This window comes from Myxocyprinus asiaticus, chromosome 42, assembly GCF_019703515.2.
Source record: "Myxocyprinus asiaticus isolate MX2 ecotype Aquarium Trade chromosome 42, UBuf_Myxa_2, whole genome shotgun sequence".
Lineage (NCBI taxonomy): Eukaryota > Metazoa > Chordata > Actinopteri > Cypriniformes > Catostomidae > Myxocyprinus > Myxocyprinus asiaticus.
Window position 1 is genome coordinate 30,819,027 of NC_059385.1, and position 17,917 is coordinate 30,836,943.

The 17,917-nt window shown below is 39.8% G+C and overlaps 1 protein-coding gene across 1 annotated transcript in view; it reads right to left on the reverse strand.

The window, feature by feature from the left end:
• Positions 1 to 17,917, reverse strand: part of palm2akap2 (PALM2 and AKAP2 fusion) — a 76,951-nt gene that overhangs the window by 17,250 nt on the left and 41,784 nt on the right. Inside the window, exons 2-3 of the mRNA XM_051683332.1 lie at positions 17,514 to 17,594; positions 11,315 to 11,445 (exon numbers count right to left, since the gene is read on the reverse strand). Coding sequence (XP_051539292.1) covers positions 11,315 to 11,445; positions 17,514 to 17,594 — 212 coding nt within the window. The remainder of the gene's footprint in view (positions 1 to 11,314; positions 11,446 to 17,513; positions 17,595 to 17,917) is intronic.

Here is a 17,917-nt window from a genome sequence, read left to right on the forward strand (position 1 = left end):
GCATACAGGCAACGTCCCACACAACACAGGCCAGCATCTACAGTACAGCATGTTAAAATGAAGTGAGGAAGTCCAAGCCAAAAACTTGCTAAAATCTTTTTTTAAAGGGCAAATCAACAATGAACACAATGATGTAATTTAGAAGAGCATCATCCACTCAAACACTTCAATCACAATGTAACTGATTACAGAATCACTTCTGAATATTAGAGGAAACACATTGATAACTTATGTAATGAGTTTTTCAAAATTAAATAGTGTCAAACTTTTTCCAAACACTCCCACACAGTTCATTTGAGATTTTTAACATCTGAATAACAACTGATTTGGTCTAAACCAGTTAGCCCTTTTTACTGTAAACTGAGGTACTTAATAAAATAAAGGCAGCAGTGTGCATGACTTTTGTTTTTAGTTCATTTACATTAATTATTTTAAGTAAATGCCTTTACTGAACTTAAAATATCAGTAAAAGTTGCCATCATTGTAGAAATTACATGTTTAGAATATGTAACTTAAAAAATATGACATAAGATGAGTCCATCGCAAGCTCTTTTGACATGTAATTTTGACATATATGCGTGCAGGATATGAACAACAGATATCTATATTTGAACTAGTAAAACTAACTCCTGAACTCCCGTTCAAAACGCAATTACTGAAATCTAAAATTAAATTCTTATTAAATTCCAATTTCACAAATCAGCATAGTACTTCTTTTGGACACATTTTGAAATCAATAATTACATTGTTACTAGTTTCTGATATCAACAACTGAATTACATATAGTAAAAATGCTTATTTAGATATTTATTTAATTGAATAATTTAAACATGTTAAATTCAGTATTGGATTTCAGATATTAAATAAAAGAGTTATTACAGACACCTTAAAAGGGTTTCTTACGAATTACAATCGCATTACAGAAATTAACATTGCCACTAGTGAAAACCAAATTACAGATATATTAAGAATTTGCATTTTAATAAATGAAAATTGTATTATAGATATCTAGAATTCATATCATGATTAAAAGTCAATTCGGTTTGCCATCAGTCAGCTTAGTTCTATGAGTCAAATGAGTCCTATATGCTAATTAGGCCACTCCCTTGATTTACATGTTTTTATATCGTTCAATATTAAGTGCTTCAACTCATGTATTCTATTAGAAATGTGCATGTAATGGAGAATAAAGTGCTTGTATTTGGTTATTTGTTTAAGCATTATTTAATATATGTTTTAAAGTCAACAACACTGAAAAGTTTCTTAAAAGGATTATTTCACCCAAAAATTACAATTCTCTCATTATTGTCTCACCCTCGCACCATCCCAGATGTCTATGACTTTCTTTCTTCAGAAGAACACAAATGAAGATTGAACTCAGGAGGTCGTAAAAGGACATAAAGACAGCATAAAAGTAATCCATACAACTCCAGTGATTTAATCCATGTCTTCAGAAGCGATATAATAGGTGTGGGTGAGAAACAGATCAATATTTAAGGATTTTTTTACTGTAAATTTACACTTTAACTTCCACATTCTGGCATGGAAGTGACTTTCACTTTCACATTCAGTCACATACTGGATGGGGCCGGTCAAAGGTGGAGATTTGTAGTTAAATAAGGACATAAATATGAATTTGTTTCTCATCCACACCTATCAAGACATGGATTTACCCACTGGAGTCCTATGGATCTTTTCGGACCATTTGAGTTATGGCCACCATTTACTTGCAAAGATGAAATATTCTTCTAAAAATCTTAATTTGTGTTCTCTCCTAGTGTGTTTCGTGTTGTTGCATTTTTAGTGCTAACATACTTCTCACACTACTTACACTACAAAATGGCGCAGTAGTGCAGAAGTTTGTGGTTTGGGATTCACCTTAGCCGTATCAAATATTCAGAAGCTTTGAGTCATTTTTAACTTCATTGTAAGAGAATGCAGAAGACCTTCAGGCCTCTAATAAAACACAGTTAACTGAAAATGCTAAACTCCAATTAAGGCAACTTAGCTTCCAAAACAGCCTATTATTGTTGGAGTGTTCACGGTTCAGCTGGCAATCATCAGTCAAGGGAACTTCAATCAAATGAATGAAAAAAATGTGCATTTACTGAACTGATGTGGAAGGTTATTTTATTAGTATACACACTTGTGTGCATGTGCGTCTGCTTCTTGTTTATGTCAACTTTTCTTCAACTTATTAAGTAAAAAAAGGATTCCCAATGAGTTCCAGCTTTGGTTTGTGCAAGACACACAAAATATTGCAAAAATATAGAGCTAAAAAACTTATTTTTGGGGTGCTGTTAGGAACAACTCAAAGAAGTGTTAAGATCTTTAGGGTTTCCAGGTAAATAATATATTGCAGAATTCAACTGATGTGCGGTAAAGTGTAAACTATTTGACTGTTTTACAATAACTATGAACATGGCTCAACAAATTTAAAGTTAAAAATATGTTTTATAATATTAGTTTTACTATTATTTTGATTGTTTTTTGTCTTTTGTTTTTAATTTATATGGTATATTACATAACGTGAAGCGTAACCCTGGTTCCCTGAGAGGGAACAAGACGCTGCGTAATCGCTATGGGGACACATCCCGTGTCTTGTGGTCTGAAGCCCTTATAAAGTCACGGCAATTTATTGGCTGATGGTGCTTAAGCGAAACCCCCAGGGGGCTACGTCACGAGCTCCATAAAAGGCGCTCGCTGCGCACCATCACGTCAGATTTTCTGCAGGAAGGCACGAGCCTTTGCAGCTACTAGAGTGTATGGCAAGCTTATGCATTGTCTCGTTCCCTCTCAGGGAACCAGGGTCACACTTCACGTAGCCGAGACGTTCCCTATCGAGGTCACTCAAGCTGCGTAATCGCTTTGGGGAATGATATACATTCACGCCATGCAAACAGAAGCTGCCAACTGTCTATTCCTGTGTAGCAAGCATATAGCGGTCACAAGCGAGCTAAAGTGTGTGAATAAACAGAGAAAATTATGAGCTTACTCCTGTTCCGACAGAAAGAATGTGGGAAGCAGGAGTCAAACCCTCATCCAGATTATAAAATCTCACAAATGTATGCAGAGAGGACCACCCTGCTGACATACAAATTTCTTCCAATGACGCACCTCTAGCAAAAGCCCATGAGGATGCAATGCTCCTTGTAGAATGGGCTCAAATACCTGAAGGTGAAGGTAAACTGTGCACTTCATAGGCACTCGAAATTGCATCGACAAGCCAATGAGGCAGTTTCTGCATGGACACCGAAACACCTCTGTTGTGGCCACCAAAGCACACAAACAACTGCTCTGACTTATGCCACTGGCTAGTGCAGTCAACAAACTTGCAGCACCCTAACTGGGCCAAGCATATGTAATCTTTCATGCTCTTCAAAATCCATACATAAGGGATTGATCGACAGGGCATGCAAATCACCAACCGTTTTAAACTATGCCAATGCCAACAGCAGGGCCATTTTAAGAGTCAGAAATGTATCAGTAACTGTTGCTAAGGGCTCAAACGGAGCTCCCAAGAGTACTTCTAAAACAACAGATAAATCCCATAAGGGAACACGGACAGGATGCACAGGCCTAAGCCTGTTAATGCTGCGCATAAAACGTGAACCAATAGAGACTCCATTAACAAGTGCACGCTCAGCCGCTATAGTGGCAACATACACTTTAAGCATTGCCGGGGCAACCCCGGCTCCAAAAAGCTCTTGCAAAAATTCCAACATTGTACCGACAGGGAAGTGAATTGGATCTTCGCCTCACTCTGTACACTTAGAAGCAAAAATACACTACTTAAATGTATAAAGCTTCCTGGTTGATGGAGCTCTAGCATTAAGAATGGTATCAACCATCGCGGGTGATAAACCATCATTCAATAGAGCACCCCTTTGAGGGGCCATACCCATAACTTCCCTAAGTCCGGTCGAGGGTGCCAAATGCTGCCCCGAGCCTGAGACAACAGGTCTGTTCTGACCAGGATCTCACAAGGCGCTTCCTCCAGGAGAGAGACAAATTAAATCGGCCCGGGACATGTACAGCTTGTAGAGACAGCACATTGTCCCTTGCCCACAGAAGAATGCGCCATGCCAGCTTTAGCATGGCATGAGAGTGCACCCCTCCCTGGCGATTGATGTAGGACACCACTGTTCTGTTTTCTGACCGGATAAGGCATGGTTGTCGTGAAACTCCGGACGGAAATATTCTAACGCCAGCAGCACCGTAAACATCTCCAGACAGTTTATGTGCCAATATCGCTGCTGGCCTGTCCAAAACCCATAGGTTAGATGACTCTCATATACAGTAACCCAACCCGTGGAGGAGGCGTCTGTCATTATAACTCTGCAGCGGCACACCTGTCCCAACGGAATGCCCAACATCAGAAGGTGCGTCCGTTTCCATGGTAACAGTGTTCGGTAGCACCCACGGGTCACTTTGAAGGGACTAAATGCATGCATCAGTGGTTGAAGTCTCTTATGGAGTTCACCAAGCACTGAAAAGTTCTCGCATACAACATGCCCAGGGGAATGACAGCTGAAGCCACAATCACGAGCCCAAAAGCCTGTGAAATGTTCTCGCAGGAAGAACACTCCCCACTTTAAACATCGCTAGACACCGGTGAAATGACAGAACGCGAGCTGGAGACAGGTGCGCCTGCATCGTCTGTGAATCTAGCTCCACCCCTAGAAAGAGAGTCTGTTGCCTTGACAACAGAACACTCTCGTCTAGGTTTACACACAGTCCTAGATTATGGCTTAGAATGACATCTCGATGTTGAGCAGCCAAAGTCTCCGAGTGGGCTAGCACCAACCAGTCATTGAGGTAATTCAAAATGCAGATGCTCTAAAGCCTCAAGGATGTTAAAGCCGCATCCATGCATTTTGTGAAAGTACGTAGTGCCAATGCAAGTCCGAATGGAAAGGCGCAAAATTGATATGCTCTGCCCATGAAAGCGAATCTGAGAAAGCACCTGTGCCTCGGTGCAATCTGAATATGGAAGTAAGCGCCCTTCAAATCTATTGTCACAAACCAGTCCCCTGGCTGCACTTGTGACATTTTTTGTTTTTGTTTTAGCATTCTGAAATTGGAATTCAAGCGCCTAAGATCCAGAATGGGATGCAAGCCGCCATCCTTTTCCGGAAATAACGGCTGTAAAAACCGCACTCTGAAAAGGGGGAATTACTTCTATTGCCACTTTTCTAAGAGAGAGTGAAATTCCTGCCTCAAAAACGGGGCTTCACGAACAGAAACCTCTGTCGGAAGAACCCTGTTGAACACAGGCAGGTTTTGCCTGAACTTAATTATATAACCATGCTTTATCATTCGAAGCACCCACTTCGAGATGCCCTTCAACTGCTGCAAAGCTGACAGACGGGCAGACAGAGGGATTAATACATTGCCTTGGCCTGCAGCGCAACCTGTGACCACTAGATGGGACGCTTGGCTTATTTTTGGTGGCTTTTTGGAGTTTTTTTGGAGAAAACTCGTTCCTTTAATACTAGGGCTGGCTGAGGAGGTTTTAATGTTTACCTTTATTGTATTCAGGCATGAAATATGGGCACCCCAAGATGCATTCGCAGCAGGAATGCTGATAGAATAAACTCTTTCCCTGGAATCTTGAATGGGGAAAAGTGTATGAACATTGGGGGAGATGTTTATTTGGGAGAGCTGGTTTACCACAACGGCCCCAGCATTGTGTATGGGGGACAACGTGTGCTGCTTATGCTCACTGTGTGTTTAGTGTACATCAAATTCAGTTACGCATGTCTCAAAACTCATTAAATCAGGCAAATATAAAGGGCCGGACACTCTGAATGTATATACAGCAGAGGACGCTAGATAAATCCTCTTCCCAAGCATAGAAACGGGGACGAAATGTACATGAGAGGGGGATTGAGAAAACAAGCAGGCTCGCACAATGGCCCCTGCATTCTTATGGAGGAACAACGTGTGGTGCTTATGCTGACTGTGTGCCTTGTGTACACCTGTGCTTTGATGAACATCGAATTCTGTTACGTATATCTCGACACCCTTGGTCATGGAGAAAGAGGCTGAATTCGGGAAACAGTTTAAAAAAAATAAAATTTGTATGCTCACTACCAAGCAAGCTGCAGGGGAAAACTGCAGCCATATTCTGTCTGTCAGACGTTCGAGGTGCGTACAACGGCAGACTCATCCTGATATTAAATGAATGGCTCATTTCCTTTGCTACACAGCAAGCCCATAGGCTCATGTGTAGATCTATTTTTTATTGTACATTGAGTTATATTACGTGTGCCTTGAGACTCTTAGTCATGGAAAAAGAGGCAAAACTCAAGCTGAAAATATTCAACGCTCGTTCGCCAGCGTAATTTACGAGGGAAACTGAGCTAAATTTGTGTACTGAAGAAACGGATTAGACACTAAACCAGTCCCAGCATTTAATTTACTCTTGCATTGGTTCACCATCACTCCACTGGGGAATATTATCTTATTCCAGCCCCTCACTCTGAAGCCAGGCTCACCGGTCTCTGCATGATCCCCTCTGCCGTGAGCAGTGCGCTTCGAACGGGGAGGGGAGAGAGAGAAGGCAGAGGCCACTTTTCTATTGCCTTATTCATGTGCATTCTCCCAGAATTACACTTCTATCAGGAAGACTTGCAGACTTGAGTGAAATTCAAGATGACATTTATTTGATGAATATAAAACAGAAAATGTAATGTCTCTCTTTGGCGTAAGAAGCAGGCTTGTCTGGCGGTCCGAAGAACTTGTACTCGGAACCGTCATATCCTGCCGGAGATAGGAGGCAGGTGCGAGGAGCCTACCCCCTTGCAAGATGGGACTCGACTGGTGGTGGTGGGGTGGTGGAGGTTGCCGTGTTAGCACACTGAAACAGCAATGTGATAGATTGTGAGCAAACTTATAAAGCAATGGCTTACATGTGATTGGCTAGGAGTTACCTAGCTAATGGTGCGATGATGTACAGCTGCTAGTCTTCCCGCTAGAACTACGCTGCGCTTACACAAAAGGACAATAAGGACAAGGGGCAAATTATTCCTTACCTAATGACTACGAATTCATTATACAGCGTTTTGTAATCACGACAGCTTAAGACGCGCATGGTAACTCCTTCACACGCTTTGTCAGAAAATGGCCGACGAGCTAGGCCTCAGTGCATGTCCGATAAGGCTCGCGCTTTTGTTCAGGGGGAGTGCAACAAACATGAGGAAGAAACCAGTGTCCGTTCACACGCCATCTTCTCAGACACAGAGCCGAAAAACTCCAAATGCTCCAAATCCAGAGGTCGTGGAACTGGATCCTCGTAGCGAGAAATTATGAGCCTCGAAAAGCACTGCTATCTCACTCGGATCTGTGTAATGTTTAGAAAAACATACATAAAAATTGGCTCTGAAAATTTCTGCACTGTATAACAACATCCTTGTGTGTTTTCCACTCCAAAGAGAGAATAATGACCCTTGCTTCAATGTGAGTTGCTGGTACAAACACGGGCTTAGACAAAATTGTGCACTGAAGAACAGAAAATCTGATGTGATGGCGTGAAGCAAGCACCTTTATAGAGCTCGAGATGTAGCTCCCTGGGGGCATTGCTTAAGTGTCATCATCCAATAAATTGGCATGATCATGTAAGGGCTTCAGACCACGTGACACAGGAAGTGTCCCCATAGAGATTATGTAGCTCAAGTGACCTCGACAGGGAACTTGTTTTTGCACTGATGCCAAATTTAGCATTCATTTGTTATGAATAGTATCTTCTGAGAAAATAATCAAATCAAATAAAGAACCTTTAATTTGTTAAATATTTAATTTACACTGGATTACACTGAATTTTTGCAGAATTTCCAGAAAAAATAACTATACATAAATGTAAACTGTTGTACTGTTATTTACAATTACTCATCCTGTCACATATATGGGCCATTCTGCTGACCTAAGTGTGATTTTCAACGGATGATTTACAGTAGCTGGTTTTCTAGCACGTTAGGCATTCGTAATGCTTACTTTTTTGAAGCAACAACGCTGTGGGGTTGCCTTTCAAAAATATCAGACAAACTACCCAGCTTTTATATAGTAATATCTGTAATTTAGTCCTACCAGAGTAATCAACAGAAAATCAAATCAGTTTCACAATGTATTCCAGAATCAGAATCAGAATCAGAATCAGCTTTATTGCCAAGTATGCTTACACATACAAGGAATTTTTCTTGGCGACAGGAGCTTCCAGTGTAGAACAATACAAAAACAATACAAAAACAGCAGCAAGACATAGATAATAATAAAAAATTTAAATAATTATACACATAAATACATACACACATACACACACATGGGTAGTGCAAATCTAATACAATCTGTTATGTACAGTGCACATACAAATCTGTTACATACAGTGCAAATACAAATCTGTTATGTACAGTGCAAATGTTTTTTTTCTTTGTTTTTTTTTCAGAGGAATGAAATGGCAGAAGAGGTTGGATGTGTTGGATAAATATAAAAAAGACTAAACTGTGTATTGCACATAGTTATTGCTCAATGGGGCAGTTTAACTGTTCATGAGATGGATAGCCTGAGGGAAAAAACTGTTCCTGTGCCTGATGGTTCTGGTGCTCAGAGCTCTGAAGCGTCGGCCAGAAGGCAACAGTTCGAAAAGGTAGTGGGCAGGGCGAGTGGGGTCCAGAGTTATTTTTCCAGCCTTTTTCCTCACTCTGGAAGTGTACAGTTCTTGAAGGGGGGGCAGGGTGCAACCAATAATCCTCTCAGCAGTCCGAACTGTCCTTTGTAGTCTTCTGATGTCTGATTTCATAGCTGAACCAAACCAGACAGTTATTGAAGTACAGAGGACAGACTCAATGACTGCTGAGTAAAACTGTATCAGCAGCGCCTGTGGCAGGTTGAATTTCCTCAGCTGGCAAAGGAAGTACAACCTCTGCTGGGCCTTTTTCACAATGGAGTAAATGTGGGTCTCCCACTTCAGGTCCTGTGAGATAGTAGTGCCCAGGAACCTGAATGACTCCACTGCTGCCACAGTGCTGTTTAGAATGGTGAGGGGAGTCAGTGTTGGGGTGTTTCTCCTAAAGTCCACAATGCTCTCCACCATTTTGAGCGTGTTCAGCTCAAGGTTGTTTTGACTGCACCAGACAGCCAGCTGTTCAACCTCCCTTCTGTATGCAGACTCATCGTCATCTCAGATGAGACCGATGACAGTGGTGTCGTCTGCAAACTTCAGGAGATTGACAGAGGGGTCCTTGGCGATGCAGTCATTGGTGTAGAGGGAGAAGAGTAATGGGGAGAGCACACATCTCTGGGGGGGGGGCACCAGTGCTGATTGTACAGGTGCTAGAATTAAGTTTCCCCTGTCTCACAAGCTGTTGCCTGTCTGTCAGAAAGCTGGTAATCCACTGACAGATAGACATGGGAACAGAGAGTTGGTGTAATTTATTCTGGAGTATAGATGGGATGATGGTGTTGAAAGCTGAACTGAAGTTCACAAAAAGGATCCTTGCATATGACCCTGAACTGTCCAGATGTTGCAGGATATGATGCAATCCTATGTTGACTGCATCATCCACAGACCTGTTTGCTCGATAAGCAAATTGAAGGGGATCTAGAAAGCATCCAGTGATGTACTTCAGGCCGGCCAACACCAGTGTCTCAAATGATTTCATGACCACAGACGTCAGGGCGACATGTCTATAGTCATTAAGTCCTGTGATTTTTGGTTTCTTTGGGACAGAAATAATGATTGAGCGTTTGAAGCAGCATGGGCCTTCACACTGCTCCAGTGATCTATTGAAGATCTGTGTGAAGATGGGGGCCAGCTGGCTAGCACAGGATTGAAGACAAGCTGGTGAGACGCAATCTGGGCCTGAAGCCTTCCTCGTCTTTTGTTTCCGAAAGACGCAGCTCACATCTTCACAGATCTTAAGTGCAGGTTGAGTAGCAGGAGGGGAGAGGAGGGAGGTTGCAGGAGGTGTTGGTGTTTGTGTGAAGTGAAGTTCAGAGTGGGTGTGGGGTGTGAGATCTGCAGTAGAACACATTCAGGTTGTCAGCCAGTTGTTGGTTCCCTACAGAGTTGGGGGTAGGAGTCCTGTAATTTGTGAGTTGTTTCATGCCACTCCAAACTGATGCATGGTCGTTAGCTGAAAACTTGTTTTTCAGCTTCTCAGAGTATCTTCTTTTAGGCACTCTGATTTCCTTATTCAGTGTGTTCCTGGCCTGATTGTACAAGACTTTATCCCCACCCCTATAAGCATCCTCTTTGGCCTGACGAAGCTGCCTGAGCTCTGCTGTAAACCACGGTTTGTCGTTATTGAACTTTAAAAAGGTCCTAGAAGGAATGCACATATCCTCACAGAAACTGATATATGATGTTACAGTAAAACTGAGTTCATCCAGGTCTGTGGCTGCAGCCTCAAAAACACTCCAATCCGTGCAATCGAAGCAGGCTTGTAGTTCCCACTCTGCTTCATTGGTCCATCTCTTTACAGTCCTTACTGCTGGCTTGGTTGATTTTAATTTCTGCATGTAGGTTGGAAGAAGATGAACCAGACAGTGATCAGAGAGTCCCAAAGCTGCTCTAGGGACAGAGCGATATGCATCCTTTATTGTTGTGTCTCTGGTGGGGCATGTGATGTGCTGTTTGTATTTGGGCCGTTCAAGTGTGAGGTTTGCTTTGTTAAAATCCCCAAGAATAATAATAACTGAGTCCGGGTATTGTTGTTCCATGTCTGTGATCTGATCAGCCAGCTGTTGCAGCGCTGTGTTCAAACACGCATTTGGCGCGATATACACACCCACCAGAATAAACGAGGAAAACTCCCGCGGCGAGTAGAACGGCTTACAGTTAATAAAGAGCACTCCCAAATTAGGACAGCACATACTCTTTAACATTTCATATGAGGAACCATAAAATGCAGGTCAAATACATCTACCAGATGAGCTTGAAGGAAGCAGCTTTGAAGTTCTCATAATTAAAAGCAAAGCTGAGCAGAAAAAACACATCCCATTGAAGAACACCAATGTTCGGGAAAGCGGTTGTTTAATGGAAACTGTTGGAGAAAATAAACTAAGGTGCTTCTTTCACAATATGCCTTCAAAGATCTTAAGTAAAGTAAAATGTGTTCAGTAAACATACACCATCCTGACAAGACAAGCTTAGATCGGCATGTATTTCCATGCTGGTCCAGGCTGGTTTATGCCAGACCAAGGATGTCTTGTTGGATAAACTGATAAACATATTAGTGAAGCATAGGTATCAGCATCCAAAACCCAACATATGCTGGTGAAATTTTTTTTTTCCATCAGAAACACATTATCGTACCTCTGAATGCAATCTTCTAGTTTTTTGACGTGAAATTCATCTTGCTCAACTTGCTTCCTGTGGCCTTCATCTTCCTCTTGTGGTACCGCTGGTGTCCCCTGTAGAAGCCATCTCTCCCTCATGGCTTTAGACTGTAAGAACACAAACACATTTCCCACAGTCAGGTTGATCTATCTAATTTCCTGAAGGCTACATTCACATAGTCAGTGTTTGAGACTGACAAACATATTAACATATATTATAATAAATATATTAACATACAGTATAATACATATATTAATATTAATATATATATATATATATATATATATATATATATATATATATATATATATTAATTACAAATGTCATATTACAAATATTATATTATAAATTACAATTTATTATGTACACACACACACACACATATATAAATATATATATATATATACACTACCGGTCAAAAGTTTTGAAGCACTTGACCGAAATGTTTCTCATGTCTTAAAAATCATTTGATCTGAAGGCGTATGCTTAAATGTTTGAAATTAGTTTTGTAGACAAAAATATAATTGTGCCACCATATTAATTTATTTTATTATAAATCTAAAATGTAATAAAAAAATAAAAAAAACGTTTTAGAAATTGATGACTTGGACCAAATAATAAAGAAAAGCAGCCAATAAGTGCCCAGCATATAGATGGAAACTCCTTCAATACTGTTTAAAAAGCATCCCAGGGTGATACCTCAAGAAGTTGGTTAAGAAAATGTCAAGAGTACATTTCTGAAAATTCTAGGCAAAGGGTGACTACTTTGAAGATGCTAAAACATAACACAGTTTTGATTTATTTTGGATTTTGTTTAGTCACAACATAATTCCCATAGTTCCATTTATGTTATTCCATAGTTTTAATGACATTACTATTATTCTAAAATGTGAAAAAAAAATTATAATAAAGAATGAGTAAGTGTTTCAAAACTTTTGACCGGTAGTGTGTGTATATATATATATATATATATATATATATATATATATATATATATATATATATATATATACACACACAATAATAAATATATTAACCATAATAATAAATATATTAACCATATTTCCATTTGACTTTCAAATTGTCATGTACTGCAGTAAACTCAAAAGTAAATATGAAAGATGGCAACATATATTACACAGAAAAATCTGATCAGAATTGACACAAATGTATTAACAAACAAATCTAATGAGAATTTTGGATGAGGGTTCAGAGTATTATGTGTGACGTATTGGGCACTCAAATTTCATTTTGCCCCAGACTCTGTATTTTAGGCGATGGGGTGGTCATTAATATAGGGGATAGGTACATAAAGAATTGGGTCCTGGCCAGTGTTATGATCGGCAAACGGGTTAATCTCAGGGGATGGAAGTCGGCTGGAGCGCCCTCATTTCAAGAGTGGTGCACGGAGATGGGCAGGGTAGCGGCATTTGAGTAGATGTCGTATAGAAGGCTGGGCAGTCTGGGGTTATTTGATAGGAAATGGGGCAGATATTTGGTCTTTTTGTAAGGCTCTCGGATGTAGGCACAAGTTTATCTTTCAATCGTAAATTTTGTTATTGTTATTGTTATTTTATTTTTACTGTTTTACTGTTATTTTTACTACAGTCTCATGACAAGTTGTAATAATAGTACAAAATTGAAAAATTTTAAGAAACTGTAATAATTGGCTCATACAAAAATCACATAATTAACGAACCAAGGAACAATGTTATTACGATTTTTTCCAAAGTTTAACCCCTAACCCAAACCTAAACCAAACCATAAAGTCTAACCCCTTACTCAAACCCTAAACCTTTCCATGATTTTAATATGAAAATAACTGTTGCATACCATGGAAGAAAGAAATCACTGGGGTTTGGAACGAGATGAGGGGAGTGTATTACAGGTTATTGACTGAGCTGGTAACACCCAGATCACAAAACTGATGGGAGCGGATCCAATAAAAAGACAATGACTGCCATGGCAGAAATTTAGCCCTCTGGCAAACTAGCTGCAAATTTGCCAGAAATTTGGCACAAATTTGCCACTCATTATTGTCACATGCAAATGAGCTTGTGATTCGCCGCAAAGATTTGCCCAAAGTTTGCAGCTCTTCACCGGTAGTGGTGAACCTGTAGCAAATCTTTGGCGACAATGGACAATTTCATTTGCATGTGACAATAATCAGTGGCAAATTTGCGGCAAGTTTGCAGGAAATGTGCCATGAACTCTCGATTTTTGTAAGGGTGGATCTAAAACCTGCAGATGACTGAATATATCTCAAAAACGCATTGAAGCCTACACATGAGACAAGCATGTGATCTGTACAGAGTATCTTATTGTATGATGTGACAGAATATTAGCTGTTGTCACTTTCTTAAATAACTGAACTGTTTAAACATAACTGTATTTTGTATTTCAAACAGGACAGACAACTGTATTCTGCTGCTGTGTGAATGTTGCCTAAATGTAACAGCTGAATCTAAAACAGGATTTCAGTTTATAGTCTGGTAGGCTAATTATCATGTGGACTAGTGGCTTGCCATAGAAAAGCCTTGCTTGGACTTCCATTGTTTCACATTTAAGTTCTTCAAACATTTGTATGTAATCTTGCTAGTTATATGATTATAGCGTGTCGAATATGAGCAGCTGTGGTAGAACTGACTCGATCTATGTTTCGCTGAAGGTTTGCAGCAGAAAACAATGTCCCTACCGACATGCTTGACATCAACTTTTTACATTTAAGTCAGTACTTTAAAACTTCTCAAATTGTGTTTAAAGGCTCCGATACATTCATGGTGAAGTTCGTCTTCATTCTTCACTCTGAACCTGAAAGAAGGTCGAAACAGGTATACTGTTTGCAAACATTCGGACACCGCCCACCGCCACACGTTTAGAAGAGCATTCAAATATGAGATGCACAATGTCCTGTACATGTAAGCTAACACTAAAATGACTACATGTGCACACTGACTAATGTTACATTAAATGTGTGTTGTCAATGACTACATGCCTCATTCTGTCTATAGAATACACAAGTATTGGGAAGGAACAGTGTGATGATTTTGTTCAGTTTCCTATTGTTATTTCAGTTGAACAACTGTTGTAGTTTGATTGCGTGCTTTACATAAATTGGGACATACACTCACTGGGCACTTTATTAGGAACATTATACTAATACTGGGTAGGGCCTCCCTTTGCTCTCAAAACAGCCTCAATTCTTTGTGGCATGGATTCCACAAGATGTTGGAAACATTCCTTTGAGATTCTGGTCCATGTTGACATGATTACATCACACAATTTCTGCAGATTTGTCAGCTGCACATTCATGCTGCATATCTCCCATTATACCATATCCAAAAGGTGTTCTATTGGATTCAGATCCAGTGACTGGGAAAGCCACTGAAGAACAGTGAATTAATTAATTGTCATGTCATGCCAGGGTCCCACATCATGGTTGCCGAGCCAGGGTCCCATGTCATGGTCGCCGAGCTTGCACCACCTTCTGCCCCGGTTAGAGTTAGGGTTAGACGTGGCTACATGGCATGACATGGAAACATGGTACGGCAGGATCCTGATTTGGCCATGGTAGGCATGGATGCTGACTCGTTGGCCATGGCAGGTGTGAGCACTGGCTCGTAGAGCGAAGGCAGGCCTGGACCGTGGAGCGGAGGCGGGCCTGGAACTTGGAACGAAGGCGGGCCAGGACCATGGAGCAAAGGCTTGCTTGTGACATGGCATGGAGCAGGCTGAGGCATTGCTGTGACATGGCATGGAGCAAATTAGCCACAAACTTGCTGCAAATTTGCAGCTTGTTATTTTCACATGCAAATGAGCTTGTGATTCACCACAAATGTTTGCCAGAAGTTTGCAGCTCTTTACCGGAAAATCTTTGGCAACAATGGACAATTTGTGCAAGTTTGCCCCAAAGCTCATTTGCATGTGAAAATGATCTGTGGCGAACTTGTGCCAAGTTTGTGGCAAATTTGCAGAGAACTCTCAATTTTTGTAAGGGAGGGCATATCAAAAGGCTTATCCTTTTTGATAGCAAATAGCTTTTATTTTATGTCACAGTCATGAAAGATGATTTGCTACTTGCTATTATTGTTTTTTTCTACAGGGAGAGAAAGACTGTAAACCGTGTATCTGCTAAAGTGAATGTTGTTGACTTCTGAGAGTATATTAGCATAAAGATGCTAAAGCATCAAAGCTAACACACATGTGCTAAAAGCCATTAAACTCCATTTTTGATTCCATGGGATATTTACAAAGGAGGCCACTTTTAATTTGGAATATAACATTTTATTTTATTTCTCCAAGATTAGATAAGCGGAGGCACTGCAGTCATTGCTGAGGCCTACTTTATGATGAGAACTTGCTTCAGACTCTGATTACACCCACTGCTAAATAAACATCTCTCTTCCTGGATATGCTCCTCTTTTTCACCAAGTCCACAATCATTTTAAATTCAGCTTTTTGAATAAGTTTCACTTCCTTTTCATTATGGACACATTCACACTGACAGTGAAGATATCGCATGATATTTGTGAACACAATCAGTTGCTGGGTCAGGACTTGTTAGCTTAAAAAATCTAAAACAAATTTGCAGCACATTTGTTTTTCACGATTCCACACAAATATTTGCCAGAAGTTTGCAGCTCTTCGCCAGTAGTGGTGAGCCTCCGGCAAACCTTTGGAAACAATGGACAATTTGCCGCAAGTTTGTCATAAATCTCATTTGCATGTGAAAATTATCAGTGGCAAATTTGCAGCAAATTTGCCATGAACTCTTGATTTTCGTAAGGGTGTATGCTAACTTCTTCATGAAATGGATTCACAAACTATTTTCACTGTTATCTTATAGTCTCTTGGCAGTCTTTACAGAGGTCTCAAAAAAGTCAGTTTTAGAACATTATCAAAACGTTTCAAACATTGAGAATAAATGCCTTGCTTCCTTCAAGCCAACTTCTCTTCTGAGTCCCAGACAAAATGTCTTTCATGAGTCACTTTAATCTAAGGCACATTTGTTTTTTTTGTTTTTTTTTTGTATAAACTAACTGCCATAAAATTTGTGTGATAACACTGCAGAGCAATTCTGTCTAAATGAGGCAAACCGTTGACTATCTGATAACACACTAGAGTCGAGTCAGTCATGTTCCTCTGACTCTCACAGAGCGAATAGAGATTATCATCAAGACCAAACTGCAAAGATTTCTTTCTCTCTAGGGGATGTACACACAGGACATGTTCTTGTGTTAACAAACAGCAAGACTCAATTCAGCGAAACAAAAGAGAATGCAGAATGCAGAATGGAATGCATTTTTTTAATCATACACATCTTACATCTTAAAGGAATAGTTCACCCAAAAATGATCATTATCTCATCATTTATTCACCCTCATGGCGTCTAAACTCGTATGATTTTCTATCTTTTGCGGAACACAAACGAAGATATTTTGATGGAGTTTATAGTCAAACATGCAAGTCAATGGGGTCCAAAACTTTCAAGCTCCAAAAAGGACACAACTGTAGTATAAAGGTCTCCTTGGCACAGTCATGATCTAGGAGACTGCAGATGTCAAGATTTATAGTGAAAAAGGAGTTACATTTTGGTCTGTTTCTCACCCAAAACCAATCGTATCACTTCAGAAGACATGGATTAAACCACTGGAGTCGTATACCTTTATGCTGCCTTTTTATCCTTTTTTCGAGCTTAAAGATTTTGGAGCCCACTGACTTTGTATGAATATATTCACATTACATCACATACGTATCTTCATTTTTGTTCCACAGAAGAAAGAAAGTCATATGATTTTGAGGTGGCATAAGGGAAAATAAATGATAAGAGAATTATCTCTTTTGGGTTTAGGTACTGTATGTAATTAGGTTTGCAGAAATACACATGCAATTAAGGGTTAAGTGTGTCTAGCTGGTCTCCAAGCCTGGCCAAGCTGGTGCTGAGCTTTTTTACTGGGTTGGCCTTCTATTCTCTAAAACCATCAAACTATAAGACGACAGTTTCAATATATTATTGAAGCTTTTTTTGTGAAAGTGCTCTATGAATGCACCATGCATTAATACCCAAGTAAACATGTAGAAAACCTGTAGAAAGCTGAATAGTCACATTTCATTTATCAATCTATTTTACTAGTGCAACAAGATTAAAAATTCTGAAATAATATAGAGTTTTTACCTTGAAATGTTGAAGTTGCAGAACAAGTTCATCGAGCTGTCGTCTTTTGTCCTCGATCTCAGCTTGTCTTTTCCGTTTTTCCTAAAAAGATTATAGAAATAATAGAAATTATTATAATTATAGAAATACAATTTTACACAACTGACATTGATTCCACTAGAATTACTTTAAATGCAACATGATCACACAGGAAGTCGACATGTTGCTACTGAATGTTTCAGTAGCCTGACATGAACCGCATTCTGCATTCATCTGACTTTGTTACATCAATTAAAATAGGGTTGGGAAATTTAACATGTTAATTTCTGCAATTAACATTTTTCTTTTAACGTGTAAAAATTTTTTACGCAATTAATGCAGTTTACGATATTTTTTTCTTCCTAAAACTTCACACAATAGGTGAA